Below are 20115 nucleotides of genomic sequence, written 5' to 3' on the forward strand. Positions count from 1 at the left end.
AAGGAGGCCGATTACCGATATTTGGAGCCGATATTCATTTGCAGTAAAAAGGGAAAATATTGGCGTCCAAATTTTGAATAATACAAACTCAAACACTTAACTTTGTTTAAATGCCTTTAAGTATATGTTGATTAAACAGCTTTTCAGATTTGCAACAGACATCTTTTTTTAAAACTTAAACAAATAATGATTTAGCAAATTTCGAGCCAAAATAACCCAGTTTTAAATTGATCTCTTATCGACCGTCGGATTTTGAAAAAGGCTGATGCCGATATGCGTCAAAATGCCGAATATCGACGCCGATAATCGTTCTATCTCCAGCTGTAATGAGGCACACCAGTTTGGTGGGTCTCATAGAGCAGAGTTTGTAAAACAGATTATGAGTTTTACAACAATGCTAGCTGGATTAAGTTAAATGGAATAGGAGCACTGGTGGCCTAGGGGTCTAAGCGCCCCACATACAGAGGCTACAGTCCTCGACGCAGGGGTCGCCGGTTCGATTCCCAGCCGGTCGACCATTTCCTGCATGTCTTCCCCCACTCTCTACTCCCCACATTTCCTGTCTCTCTTCAGCTGTCCTAAACAATAAAGGCAAAAAGGCAAAAAAAATTTAACTTAAAAAAAAAAAGTTAAATGGAATAAACATAAGACATATTTTAGTTATTTTTGTTAAAGGAAAAAAAATCAGTGTGCAGCTCAACTCTCTTATCCAGCCAAACACAAGTATCAGATCAGGACTCTGTATTGACATATATTCAATATTAAAAAAAACAGATCCAGATCGAGGCCAAAAAAGCTGATCATCCCTAACCAACTACTACAATAGTTGGTGCCTAAACTGTCTGAGCTCACAACTGCTACATAATGGAGAAAGTGGTAAAAAGAAACATTTCCACCTTTGTCACCAGGTAATCTGAACACTGATAGTGAGCAAATGAGCACAAATGATAACCTGACCTCATCAGTCATCCACCTGTGTTATCAGCACTACTATCAGTCCTCACACACACACACTCATAGCTAAACACAGCTCAGTGAGAAATTTCCCCAACCATCATCAGCTTTAGACGCTGACTCAGAAGAAAGCCGAGCTCCGATTGGTCGAACAGGTTGAGGATCCACCAACAGGAGATGCTTCCAAGTCAAACAAAGCTTGGAAACACAACTTTACATACGTTACATCTGGGTTTGCTTACCCTTTTCGCCTGTAACAACTACCTCAAACACACACACACACACACACACACACACCTCTTAAATAAATGAGAGACAATGATGAGCTTATATTATAATGATGGGCTGTTTGCTGGGGAGATGAGCAGAGTTGTGACTGTGCCGTTGGGAACTTCTTGTTTTCATTTCTCAGTAAATCAAACTTACATCCTGTTTCCAAATGTCGAATGGATTTCAAACTTCTTAGAATCCTGGTTCACTGAAATCAGGGAGGTTTTTCTGTGTATTGCTGACGGGACAAGCTATGCAATTATTCAAACAACAAAATTGCGATACGGCCAAATTGATCATCCAGTCCATCAGAATTGAACAGCTTTTGAAGTAACAATAAAAACTTGGTTGCTTCCACAAACTGGGAATCACATCACAGCTGTCAACTCTTTGAAACTTGTGGACTGCATCTTGACTCAACATTTACTTTTTCAAGTAGAGCTCAAACATCCAAAACATGTATAATACAGTGGAGGACACAGCGTCCATTATCTCTGTCAAGTCCTGATTGGTCAGACCTCAGGACAGTTTTATGCTTCACCCGAGTCCTTCCTAAACCGGCTCAGTCCCAGAGACATTATTCAGGTGTCTGCATCATGTTTATATATAGTTTCCCCTTTGCATGGTTCAGTTTTAACCTTCATTAATGGATGCAGCGACAAACTGGGTTTTTGGATGTGATTTTGAGCTCATGTAGTGATTTCCACTACAGAGTCATGCCTGTTTTTAATGCAATGCTGCCTTACGGCCAAATTCCACCAGTCCATCCCCGATCTGTCACAGCACCAGATCTGATAGGTTTATATTCTAGTCAATGTGTTAACTTCCACTGGATCCGCTCCGTTGCATTCTTGCTGCGTATCTGCCGGAGCACGACGCTTCAATCTCAACAGAGCAGATGGAGCGGGATAGGAAGTCAGGCACTGTGTATCCAATTATGTCACTAACCTGTCAACCTAATAAGTTGGGGGATGTTAATCCAGGTGATTTTTAGCATCACACTATTTTTTTAGGGTTTTGTCGTCCCTGTCTCAATTTTTTTTGAATCGTGCTGCAAACATCACATTAAAACGATTGAGCATATATTTTCAGGCAACATCTGACATGTTGTCTTGGGACCGTTTTCAATGAAATAGGTTTTAAAGGTGACATATCACGCTTTTTTTCATCAACATATATTGGTCTAAGAGGTCCCCAAAACATGTCTTTAAAGTTTATGCTCAAAAAAACACTTTGAAATCAGATTTTGGCCTGCCTGAAGAACCCTCTTCTTCAGCAGTCCTCAGAACACTGTTTTCCCTCTGACCACGCCCCCTCCAGAAGTGCATGTGCCTCGGCTGTCCACATGTAGCTATGTGGCTATGCTAACTAGCGCTAGCACTTATCCATGACAAATAAAAATCATCCACTAGATCTTCAAATCTGCAGACGTGGGGAGTAAAACTGACCTTTGTGTTTATTAAGACAGCCTACAACTAGCATGCCTCCCTCCTAAGCTCCTTGTTAGCACACATTTGTGCAGGGAATGAAAAACGGGGGAGGGATTCAGTATTATTTTATACAGTCTATGGGCTGAACAAGCTCCGAGCTCTGACTCCGTGACAGACCGGATATTGTTGTTACGTAACAAAAACACGGAAGTCTGAAACGGCTCGTTTCAGCACACATTTACAGAAAGGTGTAGAAATCAGAACAGGGGCAGAATGGATTTTTTTCATTCTTGTGGGGTTTGTAGACATGCCAGGGAAACATATTTCAGGTAAAGAACCATTAAAAAGTCCATTTTGCATGATATGTCACCTTTAAAGTATTTGCAGTGCATCAAATCTGTTTTTAATCAACACTTCACACAGTGTCCCAACTTTTTGGAAAGGCTGGCAAAAGCAATACAGAGCCAATCTGAACAGCTAGAAGTGTTGTCCTTTAGGATAATCAAATGGAACAAAACATCACCATTAAACCCTCAAAACACTGAGTGCACTGCAAACCAATAAAGACTAATCTGACAGTTGTTGTTTAAAACGAAGTTCCAGTTTCCCATCAAGATAAAGGAGAACAAGAGTTAATACTTTGATATCTCATAATGATGTATCTGGTGTAGCCACTGGTCTGATGATCCTTCATAACCTCAACAGAAGGTTGTAGAAAGCAATGCCTCTCTCACTGCAAACACTATTAACATATTGGCCTGTGAGTGTGCTCAAAGATGGTCGGCCATATGTCGTCTCTTGGCTCTCCGTCAGACAGCAGCAGAAACAATCCTGCTAAGTGCCACTCAGCTTTTCATTCAATCACTTTCAGGAAGAAGTTCTGCTCATTCAGAAGAAAACGGCGTACTGTACCTTTCATGAATGGACACGCACAAACTGAAAGGTCCTCCTACACTTGGAGCTCCTCAGAAGCAGCCTCTGGTTAGTCCTCCTGAGTCTGCACAATCACCTGTCGCATGCCGGGTCACTTTATATACTGCCGGTTAAGCTCCGCATGGACTCGTGAACCTTAACCAAGGACCATAATTACTGTTTCTCTCGGTCCTCGATCTGATATCATCAACCAACACTGTCATTAGATGAGAGAGTGAAGCCTGTGAGTGAGATGAAGGTTCACAGAACACATTGTCCGAGCGCTCCACTCATCCTGAGTGTGCTACAAAGGATCATTCACCGTAAATTAAAGGGTTTGGACGTGACCGGGCTTGGTCTGGCTCCACCCTCCACTTTAACCCAGAGGCAGGCCCAGAGGTCAGGGATCACCAAGCCACAAAGCACATGTGCTTTACTTCTGGACCAAAGCACACATTTAGACTGACGATTGTTCATTGTTTTCCATTTTTAGAGACTTTTTAACTAAGCCTAAAAAGACATATCAACTACATTTTTAAAGAACACCTGAAAGTTTCTATTCATTATGAACCACAAAATAATAATAATTATAATAATAATATCAATTTATATAGTACTTTTCAAAACAGGGTCACAAGAAGCTTTACAAATAAGAGAGAAACTTAAAGAGAAATGTGAGGGAGCTAAAAAAGTAACTAAAACAATGTCAGGAGAATAAAAGAGCTTAAGATAAAAGAATAAAATTATCAAAAATCAGAAATATAAATTTTTTAAAATATAAAACGTACAAGTGTAAAATAAAAAAAACAAATAAAAAATGCAAAATATAAAAAAATATAAAATAGTGAGAAATATTAAAATATATAAATATATAAAAAAGAACATTTAAAATATAGAAAATATAAAAATATAAAAAAATTAAATATAAATATATGTATATAATAAAAATGTAAAATATGAAAATATAAAATGTAAAGGAATATAAAAATGTATACAGAAACATTTAAAATATATACAAATATAAAAAAATACAGATGTAAAAATTTAAAAAAATATACAAAACGTGAAGAATATAAAAAAATATAAAATGTATAAACATATATTAAAAAAGAAAATGTAAAATATAAAACAGAAAAAATGTAAATATAAAATGTTTAAATTATGCACACATAAAATGTAAAAAATATAAAAGAACAAAATATTTATACATATTATAAAAAATATAAAGCATGCAAAATATATAAAAATATAGAAATATAAATACTCACCACTGCACTTTATCATATTATTTTAGCCTGTACATATTAGTCAAGCCTATTTGTTGTTTCTTTGTATTTATAGCTAAGGTTATTGTTATTATATTTTTTATTGTAGTTCTTATTCTTATTCCTATTCTTATGCCTTGTACAAAGAGAGCACAGTTTACTAAAGTCAAATTCCTTGTGTGTTCAAGCATACTTGGCGAATAAAGCTGATAAAGCTGATTCTGATTCTAAAATCTAATTGTAAAATTATGAAACTATAAAATCCTGCCAGTGATTGTGCCTGAAAAAGAATAAAAACCTCTTGATTAAAACAAGGAATATTAACAGAACCTGACAGATTTAGTCGTCTGATGTAATGGGGCCAATACGAGCCTGTCACAAATGTATCAGAATCGGCTTATATCAGCTTATGTCTTCTCCAGTAAGAGCAGAAAAGTCTGCAGAACATGTTTAGGGTGTGTCAGACACTGTTACCCCTCATGGTGTGTTAGGCTCTGTCTGCAGGACATGTTGCAGAGCATCACAGATGAGCAGACATTTAGCAGAGTATAATAAGGAAGAACTTGTACCACTAGTGTCAACATTTGCAGGGCTCTACATGAGAAAAGGTCTAAAACCGTCTTGTGAAAGAATAATCTGAAAGTTCTGTACATTTATGGAGTATAGGAGGATCATGTGACTCCAAGATAAGCGCATTAATCCTGAAGAATAAAGCACTGTTTGCCTAACATGGCTTGAAGAAAGAAAAGCCAGACGCCTGTGCGAGATTTAAATGAATATAAACGAGTTTTGTTTGAAATTATCACAATAAAACAAAGTTAACTAGGACTACTCCAGATTATCAGATCAAGATGTTTTCATTCCACCTTAAAAACTCACTACATCTGCCATCATATATCCATAACTGGTGAACTTTTACCTCTAACTTAGCTTCTGGTGTTGCCCAAACTCTACGTCTCATAAGCTTGATTTATTTGATTAACATGCCAGAAGTAATTAGAACTCGTTGAACAACCCAAAACACAAATTACATTTGATTTTGGCCTTTTGAGCAACATTTTAAACCTCAAAAAAATCAGCTTTTCCAATAAAGTATTGCTCAAGATTTACACACGTTTCAGGCGATTAGTTTCCATGACTTCTTTGTCGCTTTAAACGAGTCGGCTGAAAGAAACCTTCACTAATTCTGTGTGTAGATTAACAATAGGAGTAACATGTGATGTCAAGTTTAATCTATTAATCCCAAAGAATGAAGCTCTCTTTACATTACACAAGTTAATGAGTGAGGAGTGTTGTGGAAGTTTTCGCCGTTACTTCCCGTTTCTGGTGAATAATGAAATAGAGACTTCTGCCGGCCGACAAGGTTTTATTTTCTTTGCAAGGAAAAGGTCAGTCAACACCCGAGCGGTTGGAATGGAGAAAAGACCTCGAACATGGGGAAAGCTCGAACATTTATACCTGAGGACCGCCCCCTAAGGTGTGTTTCACACCCTTTGTCTGTTGCAGGTATCTACATCAGGGTGGGGTCCCTAAGGTGTTTTTCACACCCTTTCACACCCTTTGTCTGTTGTAGGTATCTGCACCAGGATGGGATTGTGTATTCATCAAGGAGGTTTCAGGGTCTAGACGTCACAATTTAAAACACAATGGGACCTAGTGTCTTGATGAGGGGTCAAGAGATGGGGCGTCTCGGGCAGTTGACCACAAAGGAACAGATTTTACCATTACAATTCTCCCTTTTGATCATTCATTGATCATTTAAGAGAAAAACAAAACAAAACAATTGTCACAACTTAATTATCCGACACATTAATTCCCATGGATTTGTAGATGTATCATCATGGCAGTTGTTTACAAGAGAAGAATTAAAAAAAAAAAAAAAAAAAAAAAAAAAAAAAAACAAGACAAAACAAAACAAAACAAAACAAAACAAAACAAAACAAAACAACATTATTTACACAATGTCTTCATCAGAGTCAGAGTCTGAGCTGGGGTAATGGTGGGGATCTCTGTTTGGAGCAAGGGTTTTGTCAGTAGCGGTCACGATTGAGTGCCAATCGTGTGGGCTTCAGGGGTTTCTGCATAGGTACTTGTCATATGATATAATATGCATGAATTTGGCCTGATCGCCAAATTTCAGGATAAACAGTACAGATGAATGTTGTTCTTTGTCCTTCTGTCAGAGTGACAGTCTTGGCAGGTTTGTAGGTGTACTGTAGGCTTCTATCAGCATCTCTGAACATGATATGGTCAGGATCAGGTGGTGCATGGTGTAGTTCTCGGCCTTGTTCGTCCTCGCGTTGACAACTGAGTTCCTCCGTTGACTCAGGGACCTTCCTGCAGTGGCTGGCGTGAATCTACGTAACTCTCTCAACGATCTTCACAGCAGTATGCGTTGTTAGGAGCACCTGGAATGGACATCGCCGGCGTTTGGAGTGCCAGTGTTTCCTTCTTAGGTTCTTTATCACCACTCAGTCATCAGGATGGAAATCATGGAGTGATGTGGAAACTGGTTGTGGAAGGGCTGACTTCACCTGCGTTATGTGTTGCACGAACCATACATGATTGACAAAATTTTTGTGCATGAACTGAAAACCTTAGGTGAACCAGTGTTGAGTTATGGCGTCCGACATTCCCCCTTTTGACACATGTTACAACCCATGTGTCAATTTGCAAAGGCAGGTCAGAGCCACACTGCTTCTTTCTGTGTGGCACCGCAGCGTCTCCACAACGTCTTTTCTTATGATGTTGCTAAGGACTGTAGTGCTGTAAGGAAACTGGGAATAGAGATTGGAGTTGAACAAAGAATCAAGGATAATGGGTTGGAGAGTAGGTCTTTTGCAGCGGTATCAGCTTTTGCGTTTCCTAGAGAGACAGAATCTGAGTTGTTAGTATTAGCAAAGCATTTACAAACAGCAATTGAGTTTGGGAGCAAAATGGCATCTAGAAGAGCTGTGACCCTGTCCTGATGGAGAAGAAGATTTCAGATTTTAAGAATTGTCTGTGTTTCAACAAAAAAGAAAAAGATTTAGAAGTGCTTTTAGGTACCAGCTGGATTTTTCTAGGAGTGTTCACAACAGATGTTAAACTTTTGGAACAGCACTGCAGTGTCTGGGAAAAAAACAAAACAAAACAAAAAACAAACAAACAAACAAAAAAAAAAAATAAACCTTCTTTTTCCTTCTCATTTCTAGTTCCTTTCCCTTCAGTTTTTTTTTCTTCTAAAATTGATATGTTTCTTAAACTGAGGGATCCCCCTATTGGGAATCCAAACTCAGCTGTCCAGGCATTTAAATATTTTAGACTTTTATCCCCATATTTCCTTCTCATGACATCCACAATAGGTCCCTCTGGAGGTTTCACCTCTACAGACTTTTTACTGCCCATTCCAAATGTGATGCTCGTGCACAACAGATTACAATACAGACGTCTCTGTATTATCCCGTATATGCTATAAGCAATCAAAAGCACATTTCGTTTAGGCTACAAATGATAAAAGCTCATTTCGTTTTTTAGGCTACAAATGATAAAAGCTCATTTCGTTAAGCTACAAATGATAAAAGCTCATTTCGTTTTTTTAGGCTACAAATGATAAAAGCTCATTTCGTTTTTTTAGGCTACAAATGATAAAAGCTCATTTCGTTAAGCTACAAATGATAAAAGCTCATTTCGTTTAGGCTACAAATGATAAAAGCTCATTTCGTTTACAAATGATAAAAGCTCATTTTGTTTAGGCTACAAATGATAAAAGCTCATTTCGTTTTTTTTAGGCTACAAATGATAAAAGCTCATTTCGTTAAGCTACAAATGATAAAAGCTCATTTCGTTTAGGCTACAAATGATAAAAGCTCATTTCGTTTACAAATGATAAAAGCTCATTTTGTTTAGGCTACAAATGATAAAAGCTCATTTCGTTTTTTTAGGCTACAAATGATAAAAGCTCATTTCGTTAAGCTACAAATGATAAAAGCTCATTTCGTTTAGGCTACAAATGATAAAAGCTCATTTCGTTTACAAATGATAAAAGCTCATTTTGTTTAGGCTACAAATGATAAAAGCTCATTTCGTTTTTTTTTAGGCTACAAATGATAAAAGCTCATTTCGTTAAGCTACAAATGATAAAAGCTCATTTCGTTTAGGCTACAAATGATAAAAGCTCATTTCGTTTACAAATGATAAAAGCTCATTTTGTTTAGGCTACAAATGATAAAAGCTCATTTCGTTTTTTTTTAGGCTACAAATGATAAAAGCTCATTTCGTTTTTTTTAGGCTACAAATGATAAAAGCTCATTTCGTTAAGCTACAAATGATAAAAGCTCATTTCGTTTTTTTAGGCTACAAATGATAAAAGCTCATTTCGTTAAGCTACAAATGATAAAAGCTCATTTCGTTTTTTTAGGCTACAAATGATAAAAGCTCATTTCGTTAAGCTACAAATGATAAAAGCTCATTTCGTTTAGGCTACAAATGATAAAAGCTCATTTCGTTTACAAATGATAAAAGCTCATTTTGTTTAGGCTACAAATGATAAAAGCTCATTTCGTTTTTTTAGGCTACAAATGATAAAAGCTCATTTCGTTAAGCTACAAATGATAAAAGCTCATTTCGTTTAGGCTACAAATGATAAAAGCTCATTTCGTTTACAAATGATAAAAGCTCATTTTGTTTAGGCTACAAATGATAAAAGCTCATTTCGTTTTTTTTTAGGCTACAAATGATAAAAGCTCATTTCGTTAAGCTACAAATGATAAAAGCTCATTTCGTTTAGGCTACAAATGATAAAAGCTCATTTCGTTTACAAATGATAAAAGCTCATTTTGTTTAGGCTACAAATGATAAAAGCTCATTTCGTTTTTTTAGGCTACAAATGATAAAAGCTCATTTCGTTAAGCTACAAATGATAAAAGCTCATTTCGTTTTTTAGGCTACAAATGATAAAAGCTCATTTCGTTAAGCTACAAATGATAAAAGCTCATTTCGTTTTTTAGGCTACAAATGATAAAAGCTCATTTCGTTAAGCTACAAATGATAAAAGCTCATTTCGTTTAGGCTACAAATGATAAAAGCTGGCCAACTGTGGATAATACAAGAAAAGGAAATATTCTGCCAAATTAAACCGTTTTTCAATCAAGGACAATCTTTTGAATATCAATATTTCAGTGCTCACCAGATGAATTTCGCTAAATTGCGTTCGTGGAATCCCAGCGGCAAAGATCTGGGGCGTCCGCGGTCAGTCCTCCCTTCTCAGAAAGAGATTTGAGGTAAGAGGCTGGAAAACTTTTTACTTCCAGGATGGCCTGTCACTGACCGCGCTCCGTCCCAGACGATCGCTCGAGGGATCCCACTTCTGACACCAAATTGTTGTGGAAGTTTTCGCCGTTACTTCCCGTTTCTGGTGAATAATGAAATAGAGACTTCTGCCGGCCGACAAGGTTTTATTTTCTTTGCAAGGAAAAGGTCAGTCAACACCCGAGCGGTTGGAATGGAGAAAAGACCTCGAACATGGGGAAAGCTCGAACATTTATACCTGAGGACCGCCCCCTAAGGTGTGTTTCACACCCTTTGTCTGTTGCAGGTATCTACATCAGGGTGGGGTCCCTAAGGTGTTTTTCACACCCTTTCACACCCTTTGTCTGTTGTAGGTATCTGCACCAGGATGGGATTGTGTATTCATCAAGGAGGTTTCAGGGTCTAGACGTCACAATTTAAAACACAATGGGACCTAGTGTCTTGATGAGGGGTCAAGAGATGGGGCGTCTCGGGCAGTTGACCACAAAGGAACAGATTTTACCATTACAAGTCAGCAGGTTTTCTGTCTGTTACTTTTACCATCTTGCATGTCTTTTCAGAACTACCCCCGCTTTGCTATGACCACATTATCACCCTCATGGATACACCGTTCCCTTTATCAAGTAACAGTTCAATGTAGATTCAGAAACACCTCAAAGAAGGTCAGTTTCCACTGCAGATGAAAAATCAATGTCACGGCTGCCATATTGATCATCAGTGCTCTTTCACCTCCAATATGTTTTCCCTTATTGGCTGAGTTTGGAGTTAGCACGGCTACCGTCACCTTAAATGACCTTTGTCAGTCTGACCCGGATCTGTTTCCAGTCCATCTCTGATCTGTTGGCTGCATGCTCTCTCATCCCTCAACAACCACCTGCATATAAGCCCTTAAAAATCAGGCACCCTCGTATCTTAAAGAGCTCATAGTGCCCTATTACCCCTCTAGAACTCTACGCTCCCAACATGCAGGCTTGCTAGTTGTACCTAAAGTCTCTAAAAGTAGTATGGGAGGTAGAGCCTTCAGTTATCAGGCCCCTCTCCTTTGGGATCATCTACCAGTCAGGGTCCGGGAGGCAGACACCCTCTCTACTTTAAGAGTAGGTTTAAAACTTTCCTTTTTGATGAAGCTTATAGTTAGAGCTGGATCAGGCTTGAACCAGCTTTTGTCATGCCGCTATAGGCCTAGACTGCCGGGGGAACTGGCGCACTGAGGGATCCTATCTCACCCCCTTCCCCCCAACCCCTTCATCACTTACTTTAACTCTGCCTGTCCCATTAAAGTTACTAACCATAGACCTTTCTGGAGTCCCCGAGCTCCCTTGTCTCGTAGATTCCTCTAAGCTGAGTCCTCCTGCTGCAGACGTTCTGGACTCCAGCTGATACGGACGTGCTGGACTCCAGCGGCAACAGCTTCTACTACTCGTCTCATCACTATCACCTCTCTCTCTTACTCCCCTCTATCTGTCTTTCCAGACCCAACTCGGTCGAGGCATGATGGCTGTCTAACATGAGTCTGGTTCTGCCTGAGGTTTCTGCCTGTTAAAGGGAAGTTTTTCCTCACCACTGTAACTAGCTAAATACTGCGATGTGCAATGCTCATGGTGGATTAAGGTGGGGTCAGACTGAGTCTTACCCTGTCTTGAAGTTGGGTCTCTGTTCATAATTTGACATAGAGTGGTCTAGACCTCCTGTGTTTGTAAAAGCGTCCTGAGATAACGTTTGTTGTGATTTGGCGCTATACAAATAAAGATTGATTGATTGATTGATTGATATAATCCTCCTCCTCTCCTCATCCATGTGGTCTTTCTGGTCCTCTGAAAACCTCTGACCTGTTGACTCCAGGCCTGGCTCCGCTCATCATGTCTTTGGTTTGTTGTTGTAGTTAAGTGAAATACGATCTAGTGATAACATTGAGTGTTTTATTCTGAAAATTAACCGGATGTTTTCATTTTGTTTTGGTGAAACCTGACTTCCTGTCCCGCCTCCATCTGCTCTGTTGAGATTGATGCATCGTGCTCCGGGATCCGGCAAAAATAGAAGTCTTGTGCATCTGATCTGGAGGGCTGTGACCTGCCGGATCAGAGACGCAGCCGGAACGCAACAGAGCGGATCCAGTGGAAGTTAACACATTGACTAGAACACAAACCTATCAGATCCAGAGCTGTGAAAGATCGAAGAAAGACCGGACACGGATCTGGTAGTATTTGGCTGTAAATCCACTCCTGGGTGCCAAATCCCAAAAGTCCATTAAAAATGATTTTTTTCTCCCTTCAGGATTTTCACACCGCAGTGTTAATTTCCATGAATTTGTATTGGCGTGAAACCAGACTTGTGAGAGGAATATCTGCTAATTATGTACAAAGATCAACTATGGGATTAACATGTGATGTCAAGATTGGCGTATTAACCCCAAACAATAAAGAGTCTGCATCACAGAAGTCGCTGGCTGAAAAAACTCAGGTGAAATAATTTAAAAGGAATTTGCATTCATGATTAAGCTTGTTGCAAAACCAGAATCAGATTTTGAAAGAGGAATAGAGGAAAAGCTCGCTCATGTAAGTTTTAAACCCGTTGAACTTGTTCACTATTTATAATTATACAACCTGAATTAGAAACAAAAGTATTTGGGCTTTTCACATTATTTGATTAACAAACAAGAGCAGCCCAATACGCAGAAAATTGCTTGCACCTTAAAACTGTAACACATGCTCACAAGTCCTACTACAAACTTCAGCACTACTGGGGCAATGCTTCAGCTCTGTTAGTGAAGCAGGTGCCCCATGTCCTGTGACTCCTGTCCCGACAAGATTTGGTGCATGTCATCCACAAGCGGCAAGAATTTAAGCCCATGTGGAAGTGCTTAAAACTGCAGTTCAGCAAGCGTCCACTTGAGGCTGGCTGCAGAAACACCGGAAACCACATACACACCCATTCTAAAGAAGACGATCTTTACAGCAGAAAGAAACATGTTTACAGCCTGGTTCAAAAAACAGTTTCAGTCTGGATATCTCATTTCTCTATCAGCACACACTGTAGGATACATTTCCATCCTGAGAGGCACAGCTGACTTGACTGACAGGCGGGCACCCTGTAGCTGTTAGCGAAGAGGCTAAAGGCCCGCCTCTTTACCTCACACTAGCTTGACAGAAGTTATGTTGAGTTCAGCATTTCCAATATGGCACAACGCGGAGGATTGGCTTCAAAACAGCGCTTCAGAAACAGATGAGTGACATCATGGATAGTACAGGCATTTATTATTCAGTCCATGTCCTGGATATTGTGGTATCACTTGGAGGAGGAGAAGAAGAGCCGCTCTCATCCAGTGCTACGATGCTGCTATGACTTTAAGATTGCTCATTGACAGGGTTTCACAACTTCTACCTCAAGTGTGGACGCACACAATCACACACACGCTGCTTTCATTCATATCTGTTATTCTCACATTTATGATACAAAACTGAACTTTTACCTACAGAGGATCAAAATCATATTAAAGAGCCCAAAGTGCTTCACGAAATAACAGAGACAGAAAACAACAGGAATAGATCAAATAAGAAAAAATAGAGGATGTGATATGAAATACTTACTAATACTAAAACGTTTTTTTAAAATTAAATCAATAAAAAGAAAAATCAAAAAGAAAAATTATATTAAATAATTAAAAAAGGAGATAGAATAATAAAATAAAATAAATAAGATACATCTAATAAAAATGAAAAGAGAAATAAAATAAGAAAAATTAGAAAAATAAAAAACAAGATATAAAAATGTAATCAAATTATTAAAAAAGAAGATAGAATAAAAATAAAATAAATATAAATTCAATTTAATGAACTAAAATAAGATCAATTTAATAAAAATGAAAAGAGAAATAAAATAAGAAAAATAAGAAATAAAAAACAAAATAGAAAAAAAATAATTAAATTATTAAAAAAGGAGATAGAATAAAAGTAAAGTCAATAAAAATTGAATTTAATGAATTAAAATAAGATTAATTTAATAAAAATGAAAAGAGAAATAAAATAAGAAAAATAAGGAATAAAAAACAAAATAGAAATAAATTATTAAATTATTAAAAAAGGAGATAGAATAAAAGTCAAATAAAAAAATGAAATTTAATCAATTAAAATAAAATCACTCAATTAAACAAAATAGAAAATATATATATCTTTAAATTAAAAAGATTGCATACTAATAAAATGCTTAAATATTTCATTAAATCAATTAAAAATAATCAATCAATTAAATAAATAAAATCGAAAAGATAAAGAAAGGACAATAATTCAAAAAGAAAGATAGAAAAAGATAGAATAAAAATAGAATAATTAAAACAATGATCATAAAAGTGTAATAATAGCAAGTTCTTTTTTTCATATGATAAGCTCTAAGCCATGTTGTTTTTTCTATGCTATGACTTATGGTAACCATGATTATTTTAATTATAAGCCCATTTATTTGTTGTCTTTGGACACAGTTTATGAACGGTATTCAACACTGGTATAACAGACGTGTGTCTATATGTAATAAGCCATGTAATAAGCTAACCAGCTCTGTGTTATACCTCTTAAATGACTGGTTTGTGTGTTTATTATGCATTCACTACCTCAGCTATTGTTATTGTTACATATTCTGCTTGGACTTACGTAATTACACCTTTATCTGTCTTAACTGATTACCTATGAGTGAATAAATCGACATCAAGTCAAGCGATTAAATCAACAACTCTCTCACACAGTTAATTAGTCTAACTTGCTTTAGCCAGATCAGATTAGCTTCAATAGGAAGTCATTGATTTAACTACGCAGCTGAGATAGTCAGGCTGAAAGGTGAGGCAGCTCCAGGTGTGTATAAACATGAAGGTGTTAATAACAGAGTATAAGGGACCGTTATTACAGTGATAGGGACGTTAGCCGTGTCTCTGTAGCAGTTAGCTTACCCGGTGATGCTGTGGGAGCAGAAACCAGGTTTGACGTCAACTCTCCTGAACAGCAGCGTCCTTTAGTCACCGGAGGAGTCACGGGAGAGTGAATGTCACACCTGCGGAGCCGGTAACCTCCGGTACGTTCACTTGTTCCCTCACAGACGGTGGTTCCTCTCTTTATTCCTCTCTGTCGTCTCCTCATTCAAACCTCACAACAGGAGCAGCGCGTGGAGGATGTGGAGGGGTCATCTTCACGAGTGACGTCGACAGTTCACCCGTTTATAAAGAGGGCCGTGTCTCCCCCATGCGGTGAACAGAGGGTACTGCAAGGCTGCCATCAATAACAGAGAATTTTGGACCCATCTAAATTTAAGCCCAAAAGACTCACTTCAATTTAAAGCACTAAAAATCCAAGAGCTGAACCCTGAAAACTGTCCCCTTAGTCAGCTGGTGAGGAAGCTAATCAGCCAGACTCCAATCAGCACTGATCCAAAAAACACAACCAAATTAAACTCATCACAAAGCACTCCAAAGATCTGTATTTAGAACACTGGAGAAACCAAACAAAGACCCAAAGTAGAATGAATTGTTATTTGACCCTAAACCGTGATTATAAATTATCTGAATATCTGTACAGTGTCAGAGATACAAAACAAAGACGTATCCTGACCAAATACAGGCTGAGTGACCACCAGCTGGCTATGGAGACAGGGAGATACAGACAGACATGGCTGCCCAGAGAGGAGCGTCTCTGTGCTCACTGCTCTACAGGGGACATAGAGACAGAGATGCACTTCCTCTTCCACTGCAGCAAGTTCTCTTCTCTAAGAGATGCCCACTACAGGGACATTACTAAAATGGTACCAAACTTCCCAACATTAACCCCAGAAGAGAAACTGTCAGTTCTCCTGGGGGAAGGGTCAGCAGCTCCTCTAGCTGCTAAATATGTGTCTGCCTGTCACAGCCTGAGGGACGCACCATCCCATGGGGTTTGATTTTGGGTGGAGGTTTTGTGAGCGCTCCGCATTGGGTGAGTACATTGAGACCATGCTGACCACTGACACCCCCCCCCCCATGAACAGATCCATAACATCCCTGCTCTGTCTGTCACACTCCATCACTCCATCATCCCATCCTGAACTTCTACTGTATTATATAATTATCTTGCTATTACTGTATTATATAATTATAATTATCTTGCTATATTATATTTTGTTAAATAACATTACTATTCTAAGTACAACTCATGGTCATATTACATACAAATATTCTTCTATTTATTGCTTAATTTGTCATTACCAACTATAATCACACCATGTCAACCTGTCACTACTGAAACATTTTTTAATACTGCCTGTAATTACTGCTATTTAATTTAAATTCCATTTGTAACATTGTATATATCTAAATTGTATTCTAGCTTTATTTATCTATTTTATTTTACTTATTTTTATTTTATTTTATTTTATTTATTGTTATGTTATTTTGTTTTTATTTTTTTGTTTTATTTTTATTTTTATTTTTTACTTATCTTTTTTATTTTTTTATTTTTTTATCTTATTTTGTACTTATTGAAACTTCTTTCTTGATTGTACTTATGTCTGGGTTGCTGTAACAACTGAATTTCCCCCCCGGGGGATCAATAAAGTAATATCTTATCTTATCTTATCTTAGATATGCTGTATAGGTGTGTGCATATTGTGCATAATTATACTTCATAGGAGGATTAAGAGAGACCAACAAATGTCAAAGTTAAGGAGCAGGTAGTGTAGAGATATTGCATTGTTATTCCCACAGATACAGTTAATTTGGCTGACATGTAATAATGTGAGCCTTTGAAGATTCGACAGTAGTGAACAACAAGATGAACACATTTGTAGTTTCCTCGAGCAAATTGAAGGGCTCGTCCGGGATTTGAACCCGGGACCTCTCGCACCCAAAGCGAGAATCATACCCCTAGACCAACGAGCCATACCTCCGATATTTTAAAACTGAGATTTCAAGCATAAACTGTATGACGTATCATCCCTCAAAGTCTTTATATTATAAGGTCGAATCTGCTTTTCAGTCGTTGACAATAAGTTAGGACATAACTAATCATCTCTGACATGATGCCCTTTACCTTACCTTCGTACCTGGTCGGTCTGTTTAAAGCAGGGGTTCTCAAACTTTTTGGAGCCAGGGACCCCTTACAGGTGAGAAAATTGTTCAAGGACCCCCCTCATAATTGTAACACAGATTAATCACATTAGTGATGTGTCATGATCAAAAGCTGCGGCTCTGAGAGACGATGTTTTATAGAGAATCAGAAGAGCCGGCTCGCTGCTTAGCTCTCTCAGTGCTCAGCCCCAGCTCTGCTCACAGCAGAACTTTGTTTTGATTGGTCAGCATGGCGGCCATGCGGCCAATCATATGTGAGGTTAAGAGATACAGGTGATGAAGGGGAGGCTGTGTATCGTGGCCTCATTTGTTGCTTCAGAGAGGGTTAGGGTTCTTCTCAAAGAGCGGGCAAATACTCACTGAGAGGAGAAATCAGATCAGCCCATCAGAGCTGAGGCATCTGATTTTCTCAATGACAACCTGAGGACATTAATAATGTTTGCTCGAGTTTGGTTCTGGTTCTTGTTCTGGTTCTGTTTACTTGAGTTTGGTTCTAGTTCTGTTTGCTTGAGTTTGGTTCTGGTTCTGTTTGCTTGAGTTCGGTTCTGGTTCTGTTTGATTGGGTTTGGTTCTGGTTCTGGATCTTTGTGCTTGAGTTCGGTTCTGGTTCGGTTCTGGTTCGGTTCTGGTTCGGTTCTGGTTCGGTTCTGGCGCAAGTAGTGAAGACATATTGCATTGTTCGGGTTCGGTTCTGGTTCGGTTCTGGGTCGGTTCTGGTTCGGTTCTGGCTCGGTTCTGGCTCGGTTCTGGTTCGGATCGGGGTCGATTCGGGGTCGGTTCTGGTTCGGTTCTGGTTCGGTTCTGGCTGGCTTCTGGTTCGGTTCTGGTTCTGTTTGATTGGGTTTGGTTCTAGTTCTGGATCTTTTTGCTTGAGTTTGGTTCTGGTTCGGTTCTGGCGCAAGTAGTGAAGAGATATTGCATTGTTCTGTTCGGTTCTGGTTCAGTTCTGGGTCGGTTCTGGTTCGGTGTTGGCTCGGTTCTGGCTGGTTTGGTTCTGGTTCGGTTTGCTTGAGTTTGGTTCTGGTTCTGTTTGCATGAGTTTGGTTCTGGTTCTGTTTGCTTGAGTTTGGTTATGGTTTTAACCTTAACCCTAACCCTAACCCTAACCCTAAACCTAACCCTAACCCTAATCCTATATCTAACCCTAACCCTAATCCTAACCCTAACCCTAATCCTAACCCTAACCCTAACCCCAATCCTAACCCTAACCCTAACCCCAATCCTAATCCTAACCCTAACCCTAACCCTAACCCTAATCCTAACCCTAACCCTAACCCCAATAGTAACCCTAACCCTAACCCTAACCCTAATCCTAACCCTAACCCTAATCCTAACCCTAATCCTAACCCTAACCCTAACCCTAACCCTAACCCTAATCCTAATCCTAAACCTAACCCTAACCCTAATCCTATATCTAACCCTAACCCTAACCCTAATCCTAACCCTAACCCTAACCCTAACCCTAACCCTAATCCTAATCCTAAACCTAACCCTAACCCTAATCCTATATCTAACCCTAACCCTAACCCTAATCCTAACCTTAACCCTAACCCTAACCCTAACCCTAATCCTAAACCTAACCCTAACCCTAATCATAACCTTAATCACAACCCTAACCCTAATCCTAATCCTAACCCTAACCCTAATCATCCCTTGGAACTATTTGTATTTTAAAACATATCAATGTAAATAATTCAGACCTGTACCATAGTGATAAACAGATACAACTTAAATTTACATTAAGTAAATACCACTTGAATACAACCTCTATAAAGAGAAAAACATTAAAAAATGACCATTTACTTTGCAAACCATCTTTTTTTTTTTTTTTTTTTTAAGAAAAACTGTATTTGAAGCCTTTGCAAAGCAATCCATACATCATGACAATCATTGCATACATACTACATAACATACTGTATATTAGAGTATGTTTTAAGGAGTAAATAGATAAATTACAGAACTCAAAATCAGAAGATATTTTTCAAAGGAAAAAATGCAACACAGGAAATGGAAAAGACAGAAATATAAACATAAAGAGTTAATCAGTGTCATTAAATGATAAGATAAGATATTACTTTATTGATACAGCAACCCAGAGATAAGTACAATCAAGAAGAAGTTTCAATAAGTAAAATAAAGTAAAATAAAAATAAAATAAGTAAAAATAAAAAAGATAAATAAAGCTAGAATACAATACAATTTAGATATATACAATGTTACAGTGGAATTTAGATTAAATAGAAGCAATTACAGGCAGTATTAAAAATGCTTCAGTGGTGACAGGTTGACATGGTGTGATTATGGTTGGTAATGAGAATTAAGCAATAAATAAAAATAAATATGGGTATGTACTATGACCATGAGTTGTAGTTACAATAATAATATAATATAACATAATGTAATATGGCAAAGATAATGATAATACAGTGTTCAAAATGTTACAAATGTTTTTATTCTTTTAATAAATCTTGAATTAAATCTGCATGCTGCTTTTTTTTTTTAAGGTGTCTATGTAGTACTTGCATTCTCATGGTGAGATTTACTAAATCTGGACTTGTGGGTGTCAAATGTATTATACAGTCTATGGATGCATCTCGATATCTCGACCTGCCCCCCATCCAGGACTTGTACCGGTCCCGGGCCAGGAAACGGGCAGGGAGCATTACCGCTGACCCCTCACACCCTGGACACAAATTCTTCAAACTCCTCCCCTCCGGCAGGCGCTACAGATCACTGTGCGCCAAAACAACCCGCCATAAGAACAGTTTCTTCCCCCAGGCTGTCACTCTGATGAACACTAAACCATAACAGTGTCATACCTGTCAGATAAATACTCTCTGTAAATATACATGTAGATATACAATGCAACAATTCTCAAGCAGAATTCCATATTTCTATTTTTTGTATTATTTAA

General features: G+C 38.1%; 1 protein-coding gene and 1 non-coding gene across 3 annotated transcripts in view; both read right to left on the bottom strand.

Annotated features, from left to right (window-relative positions):
- The window catches only part of slc39a14 (solute carrier family 39 member 14), a 60778-nt gene extending 45485 nt beyond the window's left edge, over positions 1-15293 (bottom strand). The window contains exon 1 of one of the 2 annotated variants that reach the window (XM_034692339.1): positions 15057-15293. In XM_034692339.1, coding sequence (XP_034548230.1) covers positions 15057-15243 — 187 coding nt within the window. In that variant the 5' untranslated portion in view covers positions 15244-15293. The remainder of the gene's footprint in view (positions 1-15056) is intronic. The other variant, XM_034692340.1, reaches the window with a different exon arrangement.
- Positions 15294-16940: 1647 nt separating this feature from the next.
- On the bottom strand, positions 16941-17012 carry trnap-ugg. Its single transcript has one exon. It is a non-coding gene; the product is annotated as a tRNA-Pro (tRNA).
- Positions 17013-20115: the final 3103 nt, after the last annotated feature.

The sequence above is a fragment of the Notolabrus celidotus genome, chromosome 9 (genome assembly GCF_009762535.1).
Source record: "Notolabrus celidotus isolate fNotCel1 chromosome 9, fNotCel1.pri, whole genome shotgun sequence".
NCBI classification, from domain to species: domain Eukaryota; kingdom Metazoa; phylum Chordata; class Actinopteri; order Labriformes; family Labridae; genus Notolabrus; species Notolabrus celidotus.